At 34.1% G+C, this 23200-nt stretch overlaps 1 protein-coding gene across 5 annotated transcripts; it reads right to left on the bottom strand.

Moving 5' to 3' along the window:
* Positions 1-171: 171 nt before the first annotated feature.
* On the bottom strand, positions 172-23200 carry LOC114878202 (serine protease gd-like). Of its 5 annotated transcripts, none has more exons than XM_029191724.2 (7): positions 22472-23200; positions 22301-22401; positions 11693-11914; positions 6942-7107; positions 5208-5636; positions 4359-4720; positions 172-1093 (listed from the first exon to the last, which is right to left on the bottom strand). In XM_029191724.2, the coding sequence occupies exons 1-7, from the start codon at positions 22614-22616 to the stop codon at positions 821-823; spliced, it is 1698 nt and encodes a 565-aa protein (XP_029047557.2). In that variant the 5' UTR covers positions 22617-23200; the 3' UTR covers positions 172-820. The 5 variants fall into 5 exon arrangements, with proteins under 5 accessions (XP_029047557.2, XP_029047558.2, XP_029047559.2 ...); XM_029191725.2 differs by having other exon boundaries at positions 22493-23200; XM_029191726.2 differs by having other exon boundaries at positions 22485-22569.

Genomic DNA, 23200 nt, shown 5'->3' with positions numbered 1-23200 from the left:
ATTGTTGTACACTTATTTTCTTCCATTTTATATGTTCCACTTACACTTTAGAAAATGATTTATGTGTAAGAGTGTATAATTGCAAATAAAACCAGAAATACGTATCATTGTGTCCTCTTACTGCTCGCGAACAATCATCGGAATCATTTGTAAGAATGTTTGTACAGCATGTGAATTGTATAAATATGGTTTATTCATACTTAACAGGATTACTTTATTGTACAATAAATCAAATGAACGTAAAAAAAAAAATACAAACGTTTATTATAAAGTGACAAAGTATGACTTATAAATTTCTATTTAAAACTATGTACAATATTACTTAATGATACATGGGATAATTATCAAAGTGGAGAAGGAGAAACGGTTTGACTATACATATGCGAATGTGATCAATTTATTTTACAAAATGTAATGAATGAAAACTATGTCAATAATAAATAGTACGTTTGCGAATAAAATATAAGCACTATTAAATTACATTATTCTTACAAATTAATTTGATCTTTGTACAAATTAGATCATCGATATCGTAAATACTGATACGAAAAGCAATTAATTCAGCACCATTGAAATATGATTAAAACAAGAATGTTTAATATTACGAGAAGAGTTGCAGTTATTTCGATCCTTCCATTAATATGACAAAAAATATTTAAAGACACCGGTACAGAAAGGGATAATAATATCGTCAATTAATCGACCTATCGATTCAGTATCTTACAAATTACAATCATCTATTCAAAGATTTTGATATCGTTAAAATAATTTATACAAAAAAGCTGGTCGACTAGCATATTTATTGTTACAGATTGTTAATCTACGTGGAGGTCTGGTTTTGTATCCAGTCCAAATGTTTGGCAACGTCCACGTAGACAACGTATTGCTTTAGATCGCAGGACATAGTACTGCTGTCCAAAAGTGATCTCGAGACTACCCCTCGAAGATAAAAACGTTGCGTTTTGCTATCAAACATCACGAAGCCACTTCCGCTGTCGCCGTTGCAGGGACCACTTCCGTTTCGTAAACCGGCGCAAAACGTCCGGTTCGAAGTAAATGAAACGAAATTTTCATTACTCCAGAGGCAAACTTCCTGTAATTTTGTTCGTAAAAATGTCAATTTAATTTGAGTTGGATTTGGAGTTTGTTAGAGTGCATTTTTATCATTCCATTTAAAGATAAAGTATTATGTATAGAGAATAATTGGAAAATGGATGAACTTTGGTATGTATGTACACTCACAAGGAAGGTTAGGGAACCCGGAAATTCCAAAAATTATGAAACTTCGCATACAAGTACAGTAAGTCATCCGTAATACGACCCTGTTTTCCGTTGGTGCCATAATTCGGTTTTAAAGGGTGAAATTACCCCAATGAAAAAAGTTCGAAACTTTCTTTTTTGTGGAATATCTTAAAAACGGTGAGAGATATGAAAAAAAAGTTTAAACAAAAGTTGCACAGTTCTGTTGTGTTTACAAAATGGCGTCAAGAAAATTTTTGAAAAGTGCATAATTTTTTAGTTACCCCTCCCCCCCCAACATTTTCTTGACGCCATTTTGTAAACACAACAGAACTGTGCAACTTTTGTTTAAACTTTTTTTTCATATCTCTCACCGTTTTTAAGATATTCCACAAAAAAGAAAGTTTCGAATTTTTTTCAAGGGGTAATTTCACCCTTTAAAACCGAATTATGGCACCAACGGAAAACAGGGTCGTATTACGGATGACTTACTGTACTTGTATGCGAAGTTTCATAATTTTTGGAATTTCCGGGTTCCCTAACCTTCCTTGTCAGTCCCATCGAAGTTGTCGCAGTGAAGTTGGCGTACAAACACATTTACGCCGCGTCAGTGAGCAGATAGGTAAGGTGCATAGGCTCACCGACGCGGCGTAAATGTGTTAGTGCGCCAACTTCACTGCGACATTTCGATGGGACTGAGTGTATGTACACTGAGTTGCAATGAACTTGTCGCAGTGAAGTTGGCTCCAGATTTACTGACACATTCACGCCGCGTCGGTGAACCGATCTCACTCATCGTCTCACCGACGCGGCGTGAATGTGTCAGTGAAGTTGGCTACAAATCGGCTCACCAACGCGTTAGTGAATTTGTAGCCATCTTCACTGCGACAAGTTCAATGCAACTCATCGTACATACCATATTCTATACATATACGAGTGACTAAATATGTAAAAGACTGGACATGCCATTGTTCCCGAGGGGTCATGATTTAGAGGGTCCCTAACACCCCAAGCCATTGTGCCATTCATATGTATAAAAGTAGCGCAAACTATTCGTTAACTTATCAACTGCCGAAGGGTCGCTTACCGATTGTCGGAAATTCAGTCGATAAGTCGGTAATTTACTGAGTAGTTTCGGCCGCTTTTATATAGATGGCGCAGTGGTCGAACTTTAAAAATACTAGGCGGTCTTCTCAAAATATAAGTTTGTCAAATAATTATTCTAATTTTTCGGTCTTGGCTGACTTGTCAAAAAATAGAATCAAAGAGAGTCGAAATTGTCTTTTCAGTTGTCAGCGCAAGGTATGATAAAAAAGGGGCTGATAAAACAAGCACGACTGTTGCCTAGGAATGACTGGAACTCCCACAATCATGATCCATCGAAAACAAAGGAATGTCCAGTCTTTTTCATATGTAGTCACTAATACCAGTCATACTATACCAATAAAATCCTAGCCAAGCTGTGCGAATAAATAAAACGCGTTTCAATTTAAAATTATTACACATAAAAAGAACGCTATTACAAATCTGTATCTAACATTAAGAAGAAATAAAAGAAGAAGTTAAACATTTATTATCTCATCATTAGAATTTCAATTTTGAAGCACATTCGTGCAACGAAACGCATTTGTATACGCACATATAGAGTAATGAACATAGCGCAATTTAAAACGCGTTGTATCTCAGTCTTTGAAAGTTGCTTACACGTAACGCGATCCTAGTTAAATTTATAAATGAAGTTAAATTTACTTTTTCCGTTACTTAAAATGCACGAAACAGGATTTCTACGTATTTATAGTAGAATGAATCATACAATATTTCTTCTCCGCGATTATACACATGTACATATGTTAATATGAATATTGTATTTTTCCTTTCTTATATTTACATGAATCATTTCTCTGCGCGCAATTAGAATTTTAATTATAATCTGTGTGTATCAAATATTTTATTCAGTGAACACATTTTTCAAGTAAACCCTAAGGCAGCCAAACTTCGGATTTATAGTAATGGAGGGACGAGAAAAACTAAAATCAAAATCAAAGAATAAAAGTTTTAAAATTTGAATCGTTGAGCGGTGGAAGAGTGACGAGTGAGTATTCTGGTTCTGCTGAGAGAGCACGCGAAGAAGCAGAGGACTCTCCGAGGGAGCAAGAGTGCCACTACGCAGACTCACTCCTTCCTGCGCATGCGCAGTTTGATTTTCAAGCCGAATGTGACTATACTATTTTATATGTACATATATCTCGAGAACGGTTTATTTGCCAGACTTGAAAATGGTCTCATTCGATTTCTCGTCCCTCAATTACCATAAATCCGATGTTTGGCTGCCCCAGGGTGGGGGGGCTTTCGGAAGTACTTACATCCTAAATAAATATGACTTATTAAGAAGTTACTAAATACATATTGAACTTTTACCTTGGATCGATTTAACCTGAACGGGATGCCAAAATTAAAATGTACTTACTTCATGAAACTTATTTTATGACAGATTTTAAAAATAAATAAGTAAAATATTTTAGGCAGTCATATTACTTTGATAAAAGAAAATTTCAAAAAATGAAAAATATTTTGAACATGAATGATGGTTATAAAGAAATGTTTGTTTATACTCCAAAAATTATATTCCATTTTCCATCTGACTCAATATTTTAATATAAATAAAATAATTTTGGGGGAGGGGTCAGCTGATCTCTCTCTTAAGAAATTAATTTTTTTTGTTAATAAATATCATTGTTAGAAATAAACAAAAATCAAAAAAATATTCTTAATATTATCATAATGCTGATAAGCTATAAAATAAAATTTGTTGAGCCCTCTAATGAACAATTATAGTTGCGCCCGGTATTACAACATAGTTCTAAACTATGTTTTAACACGTTTGTTAAACAAAACAGTGGTACCTATCAAGGATCGTTATTATGGAAGAGTATTTTATTCTTAATATTCAATTATTGGTAAAATTTCAATGTACTGCGTACTGGATAAAACCTTGGTATCTCATATGTCTATCCTTTTTTATTAAAAAAAAAAATGTTTTCATTTTGTAATAGAGAGGTCAGCTACCCCTTTAATCAACCTAATCATAAGTGTACTACTGATTCAGAAGCTAACATTACCTGAGATACTATCGGTGATCTGGTCTGCCGAGGTTCTTGAACATAAGGATTCCCCAATTCATCACGTCCCCAGCCCACCACGTATCCATACTTCCCCACAACGCTCTCCAGATTGATGGCTCCTGACCAAAGACAAATTGGCTTAATCGCCGCGCTGTATTCCACCCTTTCTCGTAGAATCAACACGGCTAGGTCAGCATCCGCGTTACCACTGGTATTATAATCAGGATGAAGCCTGTATTCGGCGACTTCCCGGTTTACTGAACCCTTCTCTCTCCAATCTCGAAGACGATACCGACCCAAGGACACCAACAATGTTCCAGAAGGTAGGTTCGTGTCATCTAATTGAAAACAGTGCGCAGCTGAAAAAAAAGGATATATCTAAAAATGCTGTCGGTAAGACTTTCAAACTGATTGTCGTTAATAATAAGATTATTCGTCTTAATGTATAGTATTTTTTATGTTGAAACAAGTAATCATTATTAAACATTTGTGTTTGTAATTGTTTAAATAATTTCTTGTTTCAACACGAAAAATATTATACATTAAGACGAACAATTTTTGTTCATAAAGTTTTTTAATATCTTTAATGGTTTTGGAGAAAAGAAGAAAAAACGTAAAACGGCCGAAATTTTAAGGGTGATTTTCACCCCCTTAGATTGAAAACAGACAGTAAATGAAAATTGCATTTTAATCAGAAGGATATCTCCTACATATTTACAATGTTTCATAATTTTTTGAATTTCCTTGTGAGTCACGATTGACCCCCCCATTCAAGGAAAACTTAACAAATGGTAACCTTAGAAATGCCAAAAAGAAATTCTCTCTATTGTAATGTAATTAACTCACCTGTAATAATATGAGTATTAGTCACCAATGTGCCCGCGCACTGGAACACAAAGTCAAATTTCACAATAAAAATTGCAGCCAGCCAGGGCCAATGACCAGGGGATGTTTTCACACCTCCGGCAACTAAAGGGTTAACCTTGTTCGTGTTACTGCTACGTCCACATTCGAAATTATTGTTACCGTTGCTGGGAGGTGGCTTAGGTGTACCATTTGGTACCACTGTGTTCGGCGGTAAAAAGGGTTGAAAGATTGGCGTTTCAGGCGAAACAGGCGGAGAAGGTGACGTATCTATCTTTGGATAATTTTGAGATACGTTATCTATCTTTGGATAATTTGGAATCATATTCCCTTGATCCTCGGAAAGGGGCAATACCCCCGGTGGATACAGGGTGTGGTTCAAGACGATAGATGTTACAATTGGTCCGGTTGCTGGAACAAAAACAGTATTTAACATTTTATAGAACATACTTAGCAGCAAATTTTGACAGTTAATATTTGCCTTTTCGAAAAATATTCAGATTTATGAAGTAAATACAAGGCGAGTCCGCATACAGTGTTGCAAACTATTATCTCGGAAAATATAGCAGCTATCGACCTAATTCTTTTTTTCAATTAAATGGTAAATGTTCTAAAATGGCTACCACGGGGTTAGAATATTCGACGTCGCCTTTTTGAAATGTGATGCTATACTAATTTTTTTTTATTTAAATAGCTTTTATCAAACTGGATAACATTTATTGGAACCATTTTTTTATATTCCTAACAGTTAACGATTTATAGCAAATACACGGAGGTGTCGAAGAAGAATTAAAATAGACGTATTTTGTTTTAAAATTAATTTTATTAAATATTGAAAATATCGACTATTTACTTGTAAACAGGCATTTCTTCTTTTTTCAATATTATAACTTCTATAATATCGTGTATCGAACAACATTATTACAGGTACCGGCTTACAAGCATTCTGCATTCGATTTTTTCTTGTGGGGATATTTGAAGCATGAAGTAATAGAGGGTAATCCTCTCGCTACGCTACCCAAAGGAAGTGCCGCCACAATAGAATGTAGAAGTCGACATCCCATTTCTGTCATCGCTTACTTGACCCCTGCAGCGAAGACGGCTGTGTGCGTAAAAATGTGTGTAATGAGCAGAAGAGTCCCATTTAAACGCTGCGGAAAACAGAATATTTTCTTAACACATTTTCACGCACACAGCCGTCTTCACTGCAGGGGCCACCTTGATCAACTAAGCAATGACAGAAATGGGATCTCGACTACCACATTCTATTGTGGCGGCACTTCCTTTGGGTAGCGCAGCGAGAGGATCACCCTGTACGACTAGGAATACGCGTCAAATACTCCGCGTATTGGAAGACTCGGGAAACCAACTGAAAGAGTGGGGGAAGCCGAGCGCGAGCTGCGTGGTAGGGGAAGGAGCCACGAGTGCCCCGCGGGCCGCAGGTTAGACAGGCTTGCTATATCTATAGTATGTAGTTTTTGCAATATTTCTTTTTTAATTTATGCAGGACCGCATTAAGATTTCTGGAGCCCGGGATTATCAAACTTTCGAGGATCCTCTTAGTTCATAAACTTGGTTTAAAAATTGAAAGTTATTCTAAATAAAATTAATTAGTTATTTCTAATACAACAGTCAACATATTATACGCTGGTAAAAATTTAAAATGAGCAATATTGAAAAATTATTATTCGTAATGATGAATAGGAAACTACGTACCACGTTGACCGGAACAGATCAACTGATTATTGAACCATAAACCAGTTAAAACGGGAATCGGTCGACGAAGAGGGAAATGGATTTTGTACATCAGGGGCCTGCCCTGCCTTACAGCTCTAACCGACTCCTCCCTCGACTTCGCTAATTCAAGTCGACCAACATATTTCTGAAACACAATGAATATAATTAATTACAGTAAAAGCTGGATATATGCAACAAAAGTTTGGATGGATATATGCAACATCGCTATCCCCTCCACTTGGGGGGATCCCCCTAAGCCGAACCGAGCCGCTCGGCGAGGAAACCGTGTTATGCCGGCAGTACACGCTCGCCGAGGCGATTCGAACGCGAGATCTCCCAAGACGAGAGTCCCGAGAGCACCGTGTACTCCGAGTCCCATCGAAGTTGTCGCAGTGAAGTTGGCCACGCATTCACTCACCGAAGCGGCGTGAATGCGTTAATGAATTTGTAGCCAACTTCACTGCGACAACTTCGATGGGACTTAGTGTACACTCTCGCGTGGACTATCCGTGTACACCGAGTTGCAATGAACTTGTCGCAGTGAAGTTGGCTCCAGATTTACTGACACATTCACGCCGCGTCGGTGAGACGATGGGCGAGATCGACTCACCGACGCGGCGTGAACCGATCTCGCCATTGGCTCACCGACGCTGCGTGAATGCGTTAGTGAATTTGTAGCCAACTTCACTGCGACAACTTCGATGGGACTGACAAGGAAGGTTAGGGAACCCGGAAATTCCAAAAATTATGAAACTTCGCATACAAGTACAGTAAGTCATCCGTAATACGACCCTGTTTTCCGTTGGTGCCATAATTCGGTTTTAAAGGGTGAAATTACCCCTTGAAAAAAATTCGAAACTTTCTTTTTTGTGGAATATCTTAAAAACGGTGAGAGATATGAAAAAAAAGTTTAAACAAAAGTTGCACAGTTCTGTTGTGGTTACAAAATGGCGTAAAGAAAATTTTTGAAAAGTGCATAATTTTTTAGTTACCCCTCCCCCCAACATTTTCTTGACGCCATTTTGTAAACACAACAGAACTGTGTAACTTTTGTTTAAACTTTTTTTTCATATCTCTCACCGTTTTTAAGATATTCCACAAAAAAGAAAGTTCCGAATTTTTTTCAAGGGGTAATTTCACCCTTTAAAACCGAATTATGGCACCAACGGAAAACAGGGTCGTATTACGGATGACTTACTGTACTTGTATGCGAAGTTTCATAATTTTTGGAATTTCCGGGTTCCCTAACCTTCCTTGTCAGTCCCATCGAAGTTGTCGCAGTGAAGTTGGCGCGCTAACGCCGCCGCGGCGTGAATGCGTTAGCGCGCCAACTTCACTGCGACAACTTCGATGAGACTAAGTGTATATCCAGCTTTTACTGTAGTTCGGGGACCAACCCGAACTTTGCAGAGTGATCCCGAGCCCGTAATTTCGGGTACCTGCACATCCCTAGTTAACACCTGACTGCCGTAGTGGTCACCGGTTAGCAACGCTTAAAATTTTTAATAATTGAATAATTAATAAAAGAGAAGAAAATAAAAATTTTGAACAACGTCAATATTACACTAATAAATAAGAAAAGGTAAATTCTATCGCGGAGTAAAAATTGTTGAAATTACAGATTATTATTTAATGTCTGGGAATTACAATGATATCCTAGAAATGTGTCAGATTATGGAGATAAAGTCTGAGCAACCTGATCCGCCACTCACACATAAAGAATACCACGAAATACTTAATCGAGACAAACTTACACCATACAATTTAACGCTCTTTAAACAGAATCTCTTCGCTGATAAGTTAGTAGTCTAAGTTAAACTTTTAGTGAAAGAAATAAAAAATGGAAAGGATTTGTTGACAGGCGAGAAAATCTACGATTGAGGGTTGCCAAGAAGACATAATGAGGCGTTAAAAGAGGCGCTAAAAACTCAAAGAAATGCAAATGCTGCCTCGCAGTTCTAGGAGATAGATGATGTGTTGTATGGCCCTGGAATAGCTGATTAGTTGCAAACATGATGAATATCTTTTTTTATTCAATTAAACAGTACCTACTCAGAAATTTAAATGCAATTTTCTAGAAACAGTATTTTTCCAATTGGTAGCCATGAGAATTCAAAAATAAGGTTCTCACAATAATTTTATTAAAAACTGGGTAATTTCCAAATTGTTACGTAAAATACCTGAGATATGTTTAAAATCAAAAAGTCGAAGAAGAAATTTATTATAAAGGGTGATCCATTTAAACAGAAACACCTAAATATCTCTGCTATTTATGGTTTTATAGAAAAAATCACGAGGGCAAAATTATACTATTTCGAGGACAGATGTAATAGTAGGATTTTTTTCCGGAAAACTTTCTCCACAAAACTGCAAATAATGGAGATATTTAGGTGTTCTCATTTAAATAGTTCACTAGTGATATAAAATCATAGTACTAATATAAAAACATACACATTGACTAACATAAATTCCACTTAAAATAAAAATTATTAATTTTGAATTAGAATTAATAAGCATCACTGCTCTCAAGCAATAGCGACTTACACTTCTCGAATAAAATCTGTTACCCATCGATTTTTCTCAGAAAAGACTTAAAATGCAGAACATTTGGTCACTGTGACATTTTGTCAAAAAACGAAAGAAATAATAATCGATTTGAAAGGGTATAGCAGGATAAGATGGTCAAAAGTAACCTTGAGCCGATTTTATTCAGCAATACACCATTTTATAGCTTATAATAAAAAACCATTGTACACCAAGTTTCAACCCTGTATCTCAACCGGGAGGATAGTTACAGGATGAGAAAGAAAAAGTGGTTTTTGCCATATTTTTCCTATTTAATGGCATCTATTATAAGCTATTATAAGCTATAAGTTTTCTATTATAAGCTATAAAATGGTGTATTGCTGAATATTTTGACCATCTTATCCTGCTATACCCTTTTACATACTTATTCAATAGTTGTCTTTTAATTCTTTAACACGTTTTAATCCTCGGACGACGGACCATGGAGGAAGCTCCAATTTTAATTTTATTTTGTATTTTCTATTCTTAATCCCACTCACTTCTTCAGTATTAACACATTGACTGCCACGTAAATGTTATTGAAAATTTCATTACAGTATTTTAATTTTTAATAAATCTTATTTACCACTTTCAGAATATTTCCGCATTCCAATAAGCCATCATTTCAAATGTCTAATACGAATATTCCCGATAAGTCAAATAATTCCTAATAATATGGATAATAATTTCCTATGAAAATTCAAATGTCGCCTAAATATAGGTGACGTGGCAGTTAACAATTTTTTAAATGAAAGAAGTTTCAATACTTTCTAAATGATGAATTCACTGAGCCCCTGTTTGGTTTTTCTACGATCAAGAATGCATCTATTTTAAGCAAAACAAGGAAACTGCATTGTACTATATAAAGCAAATATTGCTCTCGGTTTAACGTAAATTCTGGGTTTCCGTTGTGGTTTTACCTTCCTTTTGGGAAAATTTCAACAATAAGATCATCTTTATTACAGTTCCATTTGTGGTTTGAATGAAAAATAGCTTGTGTTCGTCACATATACGATGATGTTACAATTCTTATAATCCTACGGATGTCCAAGAGACTCTTTGTACTTATAAATTGATGAATTTTCTTGAAAACAATTATCAATGGAAAAATAGCAATAAATTCTGCTAAACAAAGAAAAACTGTCTTATCCTTTGTTGAATCTCGATTGTACCTATTTTCAACGAACTATCATTTCAAAATCTGAGTTGAAGTCAGATTTGAAAATAAAACGATGCTGAGAAAAAATTTAAAGAAACCTCTAAATGATTATTATATATTATTAATACAATATTATCAATTACTATTAATACAAGACCGGATTAAGAAATCTAGGGCCCAGCGCTTCGTCTGGGGCGAAGGGCTATTAAACCTTTGGGAGCCCCTTTGATTGATTTTGGGTCAAAAATTGAAATTTATTCTAAATAAAATTAAATCGTAAGTGGAAGGATCATAATGGAACCTCCCACAAAATGGGGCCCGGAAGTGTAGCCCCCCTTAGATCTTCCCCTTAATCCAGCACCTTGTTAACATTTTATTGGTAAATTGTATTTAGCATTCAACGAAGTATAGTCAAACTAAAGCTCGTGCAGCTATTATCTTAACATTATCGATAACAATTACTATTTATTTATTAAAAATCTGAAATATTATAATTTCTCTGTTTTCTGTTTTTCTGTTAATTTATAATTCTCGTTTTGGAAATTTTTCTATTTACCGATCAGAAATTTGAAATTTTTTTCAATTAGTACTTTTCTTATTTTTCTGTTAGTAATTTTCCTATTTTCCCTATCGGAGATTTAGAATATTTATCTACTAGAAATTTCCCTATTCTCCCATTCAAAATTTTCCTCTTTTCCTATTAGAATTTTTTAATTAAAAATTTAGAATACTTTTCCGTTGAAAATTTCCCATTCTCCTATTCAAAATTTTTCTCTTTTCCTATTAGAATTTTTTAATTAAAAATTTAGAATACTTTTCCGTTGAAAATTTTCCTGTTTTAATCGTACCACTTTGTCAATATTCTAAATATTGTCAGTACTTTGACTTTTTCTCTCACACATTTTATAATATTGACAATAGATACATTAGTCATATGAATATCATTATCATTACGTAGTCTACTTAATAAATAAGAAATAATTTTCATAAAATAAAGTTTATTTACCGATGGTAATGCAACGGCGATGCTTAAAGTGACACTTAATTGCAAAGCAACTCTTTTCGGAGGCGATGGTATTTCAATATAACCAATCATTTCGTTTGTATGATCATCCTGAATGTACCGGAAGTAGTTAGGACACGGCGATTGACCCGTTACTTGGACGATCAGCTGAAGAAAATGCACCAACAGCGCCACCTGAACAATTACGCTGATCATCTTGGTACCCTGTAACATAAATGAACAATTTTCAAATTAAATTAACAATACAAATCCATTTTTCAAAGTTAACTATTCTTCATAAATGCTTTACATTAAAGCCTTATTTTATGGATTATAAATTGAAAATTTAATTTTCAAATTTAATATGCAGATTATGACACCTAAAATTGATATTTTGTATAATTTTTATATTTTGCAGTATGTGAAAAATTGCTTGGTTTCAAAGGGCATATTATATGCAGTATCAACTTTATTTATAAATGAAGATATTTTGAAAATTTGAAGGTCAACTTCTGAATTCTTAAAATAGAATTGACTTTCACTATTCACTAAATATACAACAAAAAAGTACCATGCAAAAAGAAACAGTCGAATTAACTACCTATAATAATATAAATATACATTTGTCCCATTAATTGCCTCAAATGGTGCATGTGACCTTAAACTTGTACTTAAAAAAGAAGTTGACCTTCAAATTTCTGAAGTGCCTCCAACTGCAAGTAAAGTGAATGTAACACCCCCCTTGAATAATTTTTGTTTACAATAATTTTTTATAGAATTCATGATTTTTAAATTATACAATCTAGATATTAACATGGATGCCCAAAGATTTCCTGAATTATTTAAAAAAGAATAGTATCTTTCCACATATTCCAGAAATTTATTAAAATTTTTGCAACAGCAACGAAATGAAGTACTTCCCTTAAGCTCTGAACAAACACTTAACAACTCTTCTTCAAACAGGAACTGCAGAGAGCGCAGTGTAAACTGACATAAGAACAAAGAGTAATTGACGAGGGACTGCGAACGGTGGAGTGACAAGAATCTTCAGGTCCAAGTGTCACGTAAAAATGCGACGATGCTTACCTCACAAACGATAACCTCTGTCAAAGATCGAACGTCGTAGTATGAATAATCGCGTTTAAAGGAAAATCGGCACAATTCATCGTTTTCCTCGATCGGTAAAATTACAATCGCTTTCTTTTCACCTTTATCCGACTTTCTCTGATATAACCAAGGTACCGATCAAGCGCGTGTCGCTACACAAACTTCAACGTGCACGATCGTGTCAACCGGTTTTCCCGTTCCCATAACCGACGAATCTTCGCAGCCTCGTAGATTCTTCGGTACTGCACGAATCAATCACTGTCACAATTATCGCACGAGCCTTGACTCTAACGTGCGGAACACACGAAACCCTCTCGACTTAATCGAATCACCGAACGATTCTCTCGATACCAATCCTGTGTTCACTGCGAGGAAACGGCGTACGTTCATCGTTACTTACGCTTCAACTGACGGAAAACCACAGAGGAATTCCTCGGGTCCTTTTGTCCGGTCAGTCGACGAATTCTACTCACGTGAATTTATTTACGTTATTAGTCAATCACCTTTCCAAACGTAAATGATCTTAGTCGTAATAAAAACTACCCGACACTGTCGGTGTTCGCGTCTCAACACTTCATTGCTTCTACGCGACGCAGGCTTCCATGGTAGTGGGGCATCTCCGGTGAGGCCTCCTTTTTGAACGCTTCATTCGTATGATCCGAACCTCGATCCCGCGTAAGGACCGCGAGCCAGGACGAAGAAAAAGTCACGGTTTGACGTGTTTGCCATTATGGCCCTCCCCGTGCCACTTCTCCCAGACCCGGTTCCAATGAGTCACATTCTGGACGGATGTCACATCGCCATGGTGTAATTACGACGGCGCACACGTGTGCATAATTAGAATAAATCAACAGGATTTTTATTTTTTATATCGTTCTTGACTAATTGTTTTAATCTTTCGGTGATTTGTATAATTTAATGAGGTGGTCAGATTTTTTTCATTAAAATAAGATGTTGCAGTTAGACGGTTTTAAGAATTTATTTTTTATAATAAATTACTTAACTGTATTTAATTCTTTCATATTTGAAATTTGAACATCTTTTTTTTATTTTGAATTAATCCTTTTTAGCATTTCAGTATCTCTTCCGTTTTGTTTTAATTATAATTAAACGTGCATTTATTTTTGCAAGGGGAAAAACGATTTAAAATTCAGGTTTGAAGTTTTCATTCACAAGAACTTATTGTTAATTGTTTACTTATGAAAATTATTACAAACTTATTTCTTTCATTTTTAATATGAAACAATTTATCAAAATTAATCAAAAGATAAATATATTAATTTGAAACATGTAAGTATACGTTCTAAAATCAGTAATTGATAAACATTCCAATAATTGACCTTTCTTTTAATGCACATACTTAGCAATAAATTGTTTTTACATTTCACACACTTAAGTACATTATAAATTTACTTAAATTCTTAATACAATAATGCATTATAATACACTAGTTAAGTAAAGTATTTAAATTAGTTAAATGATTTAATTATTTAATTATTCAAATATTTAATTAAATAATTTTTTGGACTTAGGTTCGAAGAGAACTAATAATTTGATTTTTAAGAATCTTATAATAACAATTTAATATTACAAATATGTATATGTAATGAAGAAAAAATTGCACTTTATAATTTAGTCTCAAAGTATTATGAAGTATGCAAATTGTAAAAGTACATTTTATTGCCTCTTTAGAATTTCTAACGTGGTTTTTACTTTTTTACATTTTATGAGTTCATGAGAGAGTTCATCGCGTTATAATATTTCACCGGGTTTATTTTATTAAAAATTGCGTTATACAAATTTGTAGTTTAATAAAAACTTCATGTAACATTAAAATCTTTACATAACGAAGCATAAAATCTACAGAAGAAACTTTGTATGAAGTAATTTCTTAGTTCAAGCCATTTTGAACTTTGTTAAATAATTTAATAACATATAAATATTATGGCTCGAAAATGCGAAAGTGGGTCCGGAGAGAATAATGCTCTTGACATATGCCTTCGCAAATGTCTTCAATCAAAGACAAGCGATCCGTGAGACTTCAATAGCCGAAGAGACCACATCCTCAGCCACAGTAGTTGATTGGTATTCGTATTGCAGAAAAATGTGTATGTGTGCCCTAGACAAGAAGTATGCATCACGAAAAAGTTGTTTCGTATCATCTTCATACTTCTTGTTTAGGGCACACATACACACTTCTCTGTAATACGAATACCAATCAACTACTGTGGCTGAGGATGTGGTCTCTTTGGCTACATATTGAAGTCTCACGGAACGCTTGTCTTTGTTCGAAGTCATTTGCGAAAGCATATGTCTGGAGCACTACTCTCTCCGGACCTACTTTCGCATTTTCGAGTCATGTACCCTACTGTTTCATAAAGCTGGTTCAGACACGGCTAGTAGTTTAGTCGAGTGGGGAGTAGCTACTTACTACTAAACCGTTTAGTGCATAGAAAAGTGTCCGGACTAGTACAGTTGAGCTTTGAAAGTCAAGAGTTCAAGATATATCCCTTGGCTAAAGAAATGCGTCCGGACAGGTCTGTCCCGAAGGCTAGTTAGTGGTGGGGCAAGCCTAGTTAGTGGTGGGGGAAGCCTACTCGACCAGCAAAATCCAATGAAACGGATCGACTCGACTAAACCGTTTTACTAAACTACTCGACTAAACTCCAGTGTCCATACACTAAACTACTCGCCACTCGACTAAACTACTAGCCGTGTCTGAACCAGCCAAGTTTTTCTGGTCGAGTAGGCTTCCCCCACCACTAACTAGGCTTGCCCCACCACTAACTAGGCTTGCCCCACCACTAACTAGGCTTGCCCCACCACTAACTAGGCTTGCCCCACCACTAACTAGGCTTGCCCCACCACTAACTAGGCTTGCCCCACCACTAACTAGGCTTCCGAACAGACCAGTCCGAACCCATTTCTTTAGTCAAGCGATATACAGTATTGCTTCGAAATAAGCAAGTGGTCTCTGCGTCGAAATAAGCAACTCGCTATCCCCTCTTCTTTGTTTGAAGTCGCCCGCAAAGTGAGAGGTCCGAAAAATGAGTGAGAGGTCCGTGAAAGCAAGAAGCCAATGTTGTGGGTAATAAATTATCATGCTCGACTAAGCAGTGACATCGGTTAATAAAAGAGGGATGGAATATATTATAATGCTTTCTCAGTCTGGTATATTTGCCTGGAAATAAGCAACTCGCTCGGGATGATACTGACATAGTTACGTATTAACTGTGACTAACAAAAATATAACCGTCTACCGACCATATAACGGGTGAGCTTAAAATCAAAGTTAACTAATTTCAATAATTTTGGCATTGGACTTACGTGGTCGGCCGCCTGACGGCGCGACGGCCGGAATATTGATATAACCTAACCTAACCAAATCTAGACATATAAGTACGAAAAAAATTATATTCCGTCAACATCAATACGGAACAACCTCCTTGTGGTGCACTCAATTAAAAAAATAGAAAACAAAATATTTTTAATGATTTCAAGCTCACCCGTTATATGGTCGATAGCCGGGCCAGAAACAGTAAAAAAGCGATGGTCATTTGCGGACGAACACACAACCGCGGATGTATACCTGTACGTCCAAGTGAAATTCAAGTTCATCGTAACTTTCAACCCCTTTATCTCCGCCCCCTTAAAACTTAGACACCTGGAACCACCATATTTGTGATCCTCATCCTCCAAGCTATCCGGCTATACACCCCCCCCCCCCCCCCCCCCTTGAGAGGAGCAGCCCATATACTAAACTGATGTCTACAGGCCTTATTAATTATTAATATTATTATGCAAAAACTAATGAAATTACAAGTATACTGTTTTACGTGATAGAAATAGAAACATAATGTAGATCATATATGCAATAAAAGCAAACTCTCCATTTTTTAATTGTGTCATCATCATTGACAAGCAGCGATAATAAAACCTTTCATTTGAAAAATTGAGTGCTTAATTTTTGTGAATGTAACGCTGCTTACGTATCTGGGGAAAGTTTGAATCTCTATTGGCCTAGCCACTGCTATTTGAAGAACAACCATGTCAAGATTTTTGGGCCCTAGAGCTGTCAAACCTTTGAGAGCCTCCTTGCTTGATAAACTTGGTTAAAAAATTGAAATTTATTCTAAATAAAATTAAATAATATTTAACCGTAAAGGAAAAGAACGATAGAACAAAAAATTTTGTTCAATATTTCCTGACATAGTACCTAAATGAAAGACTTGGAACGGGACTCCCTACAAAATGGGGCGCGGGGTTGTAGCCCCCTTAGACCCCCCCTTTAATTTGGCGCTGATTTGCAGATTAATTGTACCTGCGAAATGAATTTATTTACGCGATTAAAAATTGAGATTTCATCATTTCAGTATTAATTATTAAATTCCTAATTATTCATGCAACAAATTTTGTGATTATTCGTTCGTTATGTATAATAAGGATATAATATATTTTATTTACTGACGAAATAAGCGAGTTACAATCGCACAATCGACCATTACGTTTCATCAAACTCTTAGCGTAAACTCAAGATAATATTTCCCAGTATTGAATAATTGATTTCATCAGAAGAATTCTTATTTGGATAATTGAACGAGTACGTCGGGAATTCCTGAACTCACCCGGAACCCGGAAACCATAAATCTTAGTAATCGCAAGTAAAACAAAAAAAGTCAATATCAATGAGTTAGCACATTTTTTTACCATCGCGGTTTATTCTATGCCACTACCAATACAATTAAACTATCTACGAAAATGGGAGAATATTTGAAAGCTACTTTGATATTTGAAAAGTATGTTTATTGAAATTTTTATTAATTCGTTGACTTTCTTAGTGAAAATTAAATTTTTACCAAGAAATTAGGGCCCTTTTGACGGGCCCTAATTTTAATTAATTGGGCCCTATGTCCCTACCGGCCACCAGGAGTTTTTCCGGACTCCCTATGGTCAGTTCGCCCCTAATTGAAGCCCTAATTATTAAGGGCAGGAACGCTGTTCAAAATAATATTATATTTTGCTGTTTTTTCTTGTAATTATCCGAATATATGTAATTTGCAGTGTCGGTCACTAATGACCTCCACGGCATTCAATGTGTTAATAGTGGAGCGACGAATACTGGATCAGTCGTGACCCAGACCTATGAAATATTATTACACATATAAGAATTCTTCGATTAATTAAGTGCTGGAATTTTTCAACAAAAGACCTCCATATATTAAAAAATGAATGTATTAAAAAATAATTAAATGTGTAGAAAATTAAAATGAGAAAGACTACATTTAAGTTATCCAAAACTGTTTTTCTCAAAAGCAATTTTTTCCAAATTGGCGTGCAACATAATTCTAAGAATATTGAACCAATAATCAGTATTACCAATCTTGAAATTTAAATAAATATTTTCTTTAGGTAATGAAGCTCCAAAAACAATGATATTATTTAACTTAATTATAAAGTAATGAAATCTTCGTCAAAAGAAATTTTCCTACAAACCGCCACTATTTTGTTAATTTTACAATTTTTCTTCTTATTTAAGATTCATTATCTGTGTACCTCCCAAAACAGGGAAAAGTTTTAAATAAATAAGCAACTTTTTAAACTAACTGCCTGATATTTATTTACATAATTATTCGAATAATTGTTATTCTGTTTCTTTCTTTTGTTTATAAGTATTAAAAAATACTTTCAAAGTTTCAAATAAATCTAAGATATAATTTGTGAGGAAAGCACTCGTAAACTTTCATATAAGTTGGTGTTTTTGGGGTTCCCCAAATGCTATCGCTGGAGTTTCCCCAGATTGAGGTTAAGGTTATACGATTTTTAATAAAGAATGCTATCACTGGGGAAACTTACTATTTACGGGAAAACCCCATTGTGTGATACAGTTCATTCAACTCTTGAACGCACGTAATAAGTACCTACGTCAGTATGATGGTCAAAATAAGATGGGAAATGAATATGACGAGGTTTACCGAAGAGTACCGAGGTCGATCCAAAAATAATGGATCAAATCATAGGATGCAGAAAGCACAGTGATTAATTTACCTACTCAAACTTTTCACTACCCATGATCGAATATGAATTTATAATTTCATATAATTAGGTGATATTTGCTTGAACCAATCAAAATTAAATACATGCAGGTAATTAACCCTGGAAGAACGGAGCCTGGGTCAATCGTGATCCAAACTTACAAAACGTATCAAGGGTATTTACTTAAAGTTACCTAAATGTATAATTTTTAATCGAAAGGGTTTCATATGATGAAAAAATAATTTTCAAAGAAATGGTGTAAAATTTAGGAAATGAAAATAATATTGAATTAGGGTTTTCTCCATGGTCCGCCGTCCGAGGCAGATTATAAATTGTCAATACGTCGGTATTAAGTAATTGCTTATAATGGTTTCCATTTATTTTTCTTAAAAATTTGGAGTTGGTTGAACAAGTAGTGTACAGTTTATAAAATTTTATATAAGTCTTTACAAAACTATGAATTTATCTAAATTTATTACCATCTACGCTCATTAACGCAAGTGTTATGATAGAAATAACTTGAGATCTGATCATTCTAATTTCTGTGAATATGCAGGAAGTGGTTGATGAAATTTTTATATATTTGAATACAGCTGTATAATGAGTGTTATGTTTTATATTTTATATTATAAAGAAAACATAATAAAATATAGAAAATTAATTAATTGTGAAATAAAAATTGTATAATGTATCAAAACAACCACCTCGTATATTGTAAAACTGGCAACTTTTTATGCCTCTCATTACTTTTGAATTTTAACTGTCTCGTTCTGAGTTTTCTAGAGAATTCAGTTTATAAAATATTTGATATCCTATTTTAAAAAATATTAAATTACATTTAAAACAAAATATTAAATTTTTAATTTATAAAATACTCGGAACCTTTAAATGGAAAAAGTAATTGCTGAAATGTTTTTAGAGCAACTGTATCTATTCTTCTAAATTCCTAATTTTCACGCAAATGTATTCTTACCGTTTCCTTTTTCCCCTTTGTACCTATTACGAATATAAATGCGAGTTAGCATAGATTCTACACGCTTGCGTGAAAATGTCGCGTGCGTTGGTATCGCGATAAAAATTGCCAAGGATTCTTTGTTTAAGCGATACAGTAGCAAACAAGATTTCCTGCTAACGTTAAACACACGTTCACCGCATTTCAATCGATTCTTTTGAAATTCTTTGTGCGCGATGCTTAGTTCACCAACTTATGTGCAACTGCGATACGATTACGTTACCTACATTATTAAAAAAAAATTCACAGCAAGCATTTTGCCGTTCATTCATTACTAATAAAACACGTTTCATTAATGATATTGGTAGGTTACTATCAGAAATTCTAATAAATAATTTTTACACAGTTTCAAAAAATCTGAAAATGTGTTATTAATCCGTCAAATAACTGTTTGTTTTTGATAATGTCAGGAATTAATGAAAAATTGATTTAAATCAAATTAAACGTGTAGATTTACAATTAAAATTGATAAAATTATATGAAAACCAGTTAAAGATTATGAAGAATTAATTAACCCTCGGACGGCAGTCAGTAAAATTATAGCTCTCCCCCTAGTTTGCCGTTCGAGGGTTAAGTAAATGGTCAATTGTTCTTCTTGCAAAATATTTATCATGAAGCTTTAATTATCAAGGATATGAATACAGTATAATAGAGTTCATTAGTTTACATATAATTATAATATAGTATATGTGTACAGTGTATACCTATTTTATACTACTTATACAGTGTGTCCCACGTAACTGGAAACACTCCATTATTTCCTGACCTGTTAAAGATACACGAAATTGCTTTGATGGTCATTGCATGGTAACAGTGGGCAACATTTTGACGTAAACGAATTTTTTTTTGCATTATTATTTTCAAAAACATAATGGCAAAGTTTGGTTTTTTAAATGGAACTATATATTTTTCTTTCGATCATTTGGTAGTGATTTTGAAGTCGAATTCATTAAGCTTGCATGTATACACTTGATTTTCATTTGTTTTCGAGATAAAAACAAGAACTGGTAACTCTTTATGCCAAAAGTGTAATAAATATAACATAATTAAACATTACAATTTAATTTTTTTTGTTTTCGCTTGAAATGGATACCACGAGACGGCAGGCTCAAACTTCACGCGCGAACAGGACCCCTGCTGATATTTCCCACTAATGTGAATTTTTCCCGTGAAAAATCTCCAAATTTGTTAGCGCAATATCTCGAAAACAAATGAAAATCAAGTGTATACATGTAAGCTTAATGAATTTGACTTCAAAAACACTATCAAATGATCGAAAGAAAAATATATAGTTTCATTTGAAAAAGCAAACTTTGCCATTATATTTTTGAAAATAATAATTTTCACCCTCTTACCATGCAATGACCACCAAAGCAATTTCTTATATCTTTAATAGTTTAGGAAATTATGGAGTTTCCACTTACGTGGAACATACTGTATGTATAGTATTATGTAGTTAATTTTCTAATTTATTTAATTTTATTAATATGTATACTATTTAATTTTTCTCTATTCTTTCCTTTTCTAATTATTCGATTACATTACATTGAACCCTCCTGCACATAATTAGCAAATGCTAATTAATATTCTATTCGATGAATATATTCTTTGAATAACTTCAACAAAAACACAGTTCGTTTTTCATAAATAGAATATTCTAAAGAATTATTAAATATTAGGTTTCAATTTTAGGGTAATTCTAATCTGAACGGTATCCCACAGTTGAGGCGTCGCGACGCGTCTGATAAAATTATATACGATGAATTGAGAAATCGTGAAAAATATTTAAAACATTGAAGCTCTAATTATTAAGAATACAAATATAATTAATTTTCAAATTTAAGATCTCAATCTTCTATTTTAGGATATTAATATAATAGCAAGGCTACTCAATTTTTTTCTCTTCTTTTCTTCTTCTAATTACTTAATTTTCTTACATTTGAGGCGTCGCGACGCGTCTGATCAAATTATACAAGACGAATTGAGAAATCTTGAAAAATATTTAAAACATTGAAGCTCTAATTATTAAGAATACAAATATAATTAATTTTCAAATTTAAGATCTCAATCTTTTATTTTAGGATATTAATATAATAGCAATACTACTCAATTTTTCTCTCTTTTTTTCTTCTTCTAATTACTTAATTTTCTTACATTTGAGGCGTCGCGACGCGTCTGATAAAATTGTATAAGACGAATTGAGAAATCTTGAAAAATATTTAAAACATTGAAGCTCTAATTATTAAGAATACAAATATAATTAATTTTCAAATTTAAGATCTCAATCTTCTATTTTAGGATATTAATATAATAGCAATACTACTCAATTTTTCTCTCTTCTTTTCTTCTTCTAATTACTTAATTTTCTTACATTTGAGGCGTCGCGACGCCATGTGTTATTCATCAATGATCAATATAAAAGTAAACGTGGTTAAGATAAAATATTTCAAAATACTCACCTCATCGTAGCTACCATTAATTCTGCCAACAACATCTAAATAATATTTGCACCGTGTCGAAGAGGTTACTTTACGAGATATAGACATCTTTTGAACGCAATCTACGGGAGAAGCACAAAGTAAATATCGTCGTTACAGCTCGTGAAATATCATGTGTACACGAAGACTCACGTTCGAGGCTCACCTGAGTACCTGTAGCATATTTGTGAACATATTTTAATGGTGTCTTCTTGTTTATACAGTTCCCAGAATACTTGACGAACTTCCGTTTTCCTTTCTTGCGACCCTTTTCACCCGTTTCTGAGAACAACATCATTAACTACCTGAGGCTGTCTGTACTTTTATTACACATGACTGATTTTCACAAGTATGAGTTGCGGTCAATTTTCAACGATGAAACGGAACGAAGGATATAGAACGGTATTGTGATGAGCCAATGGTAAATTCGGGTTTGGATTTCTAATTGTAAATTGAACAGGTACCAATAGGTCGTTTGAATTTGTATTATGTACGTATCAGTGCTGATTGATCAGAGTTCATTGAATTACCAATGTTCACTAAATACACATCTTTAATTAAGGGGAAAAATATTCTTGGGTTAAGCTGTAAAGTGTAAAGTAATACAGAAAAAAAGTAAAACAAAAATGTAATAAATATAGCATAATTAAACATTACAATTTAATTTTTTTGTTGTAAATTTTATGCACCATTCAAAGTGTTAAATTTCAATGTCGCAATTTATATTACAGTTTGACAACTAAATATGAGATTGGCATGGAATACTGCTCATAAGAAACTAATAGAGTCCTTTGGGTGAAATATTTCGTTGTACAGTATCGAGCATGGTAGGCCTTCCCCGGAAAGATGACGATACCCTCGCTATTGTAGACTTCCCCTTCC

This window comes from Osmia bicornis, chromosome 6 (genome assembly GCF_907164935.1).
Source record: "Osmia bicornis bicornis chromosome 6, iOsmBic2.1, whole genome shotgun sequence".
NCBI classification, from domain to species: domain Eukaryota; kingdom Metazoa; phylum Arthropoda; class Insecta; order Hymenoptera; family Megachilidae; genus Osmia; species Osmia bicornis.
The sequence above is the reverse complement of the archived record's forward strand: the minus strand, read 5'-3'. Positions and strand labels throughout refer to the sequence as shown.

Bases quoted from the DNA above. Each gene is read 5' to 3' on its own strand.
- LOC114878202 (XM_029191724.2), bottom strand. From the start codon at position 22,616: ATGATGTTGTTCTCAGAAACGGGTGAAAAGGGTCGCAAGAAAGGAAAA. The intron at 4,721-5,207 runs GTGAGTTAATTA...CTTTTTTTTCAG, and splicing joins TAATACTCATATTATTACAG to CTGCGCACTGTTTTCAATTA. The intron at 1,094-4,358 runs GTAATGTTAGCT...ACAAAATTACAG, and splicing joins GATCACCGATAGTATCTCAG to GAAGTTTGCCTCTGGAGTAA.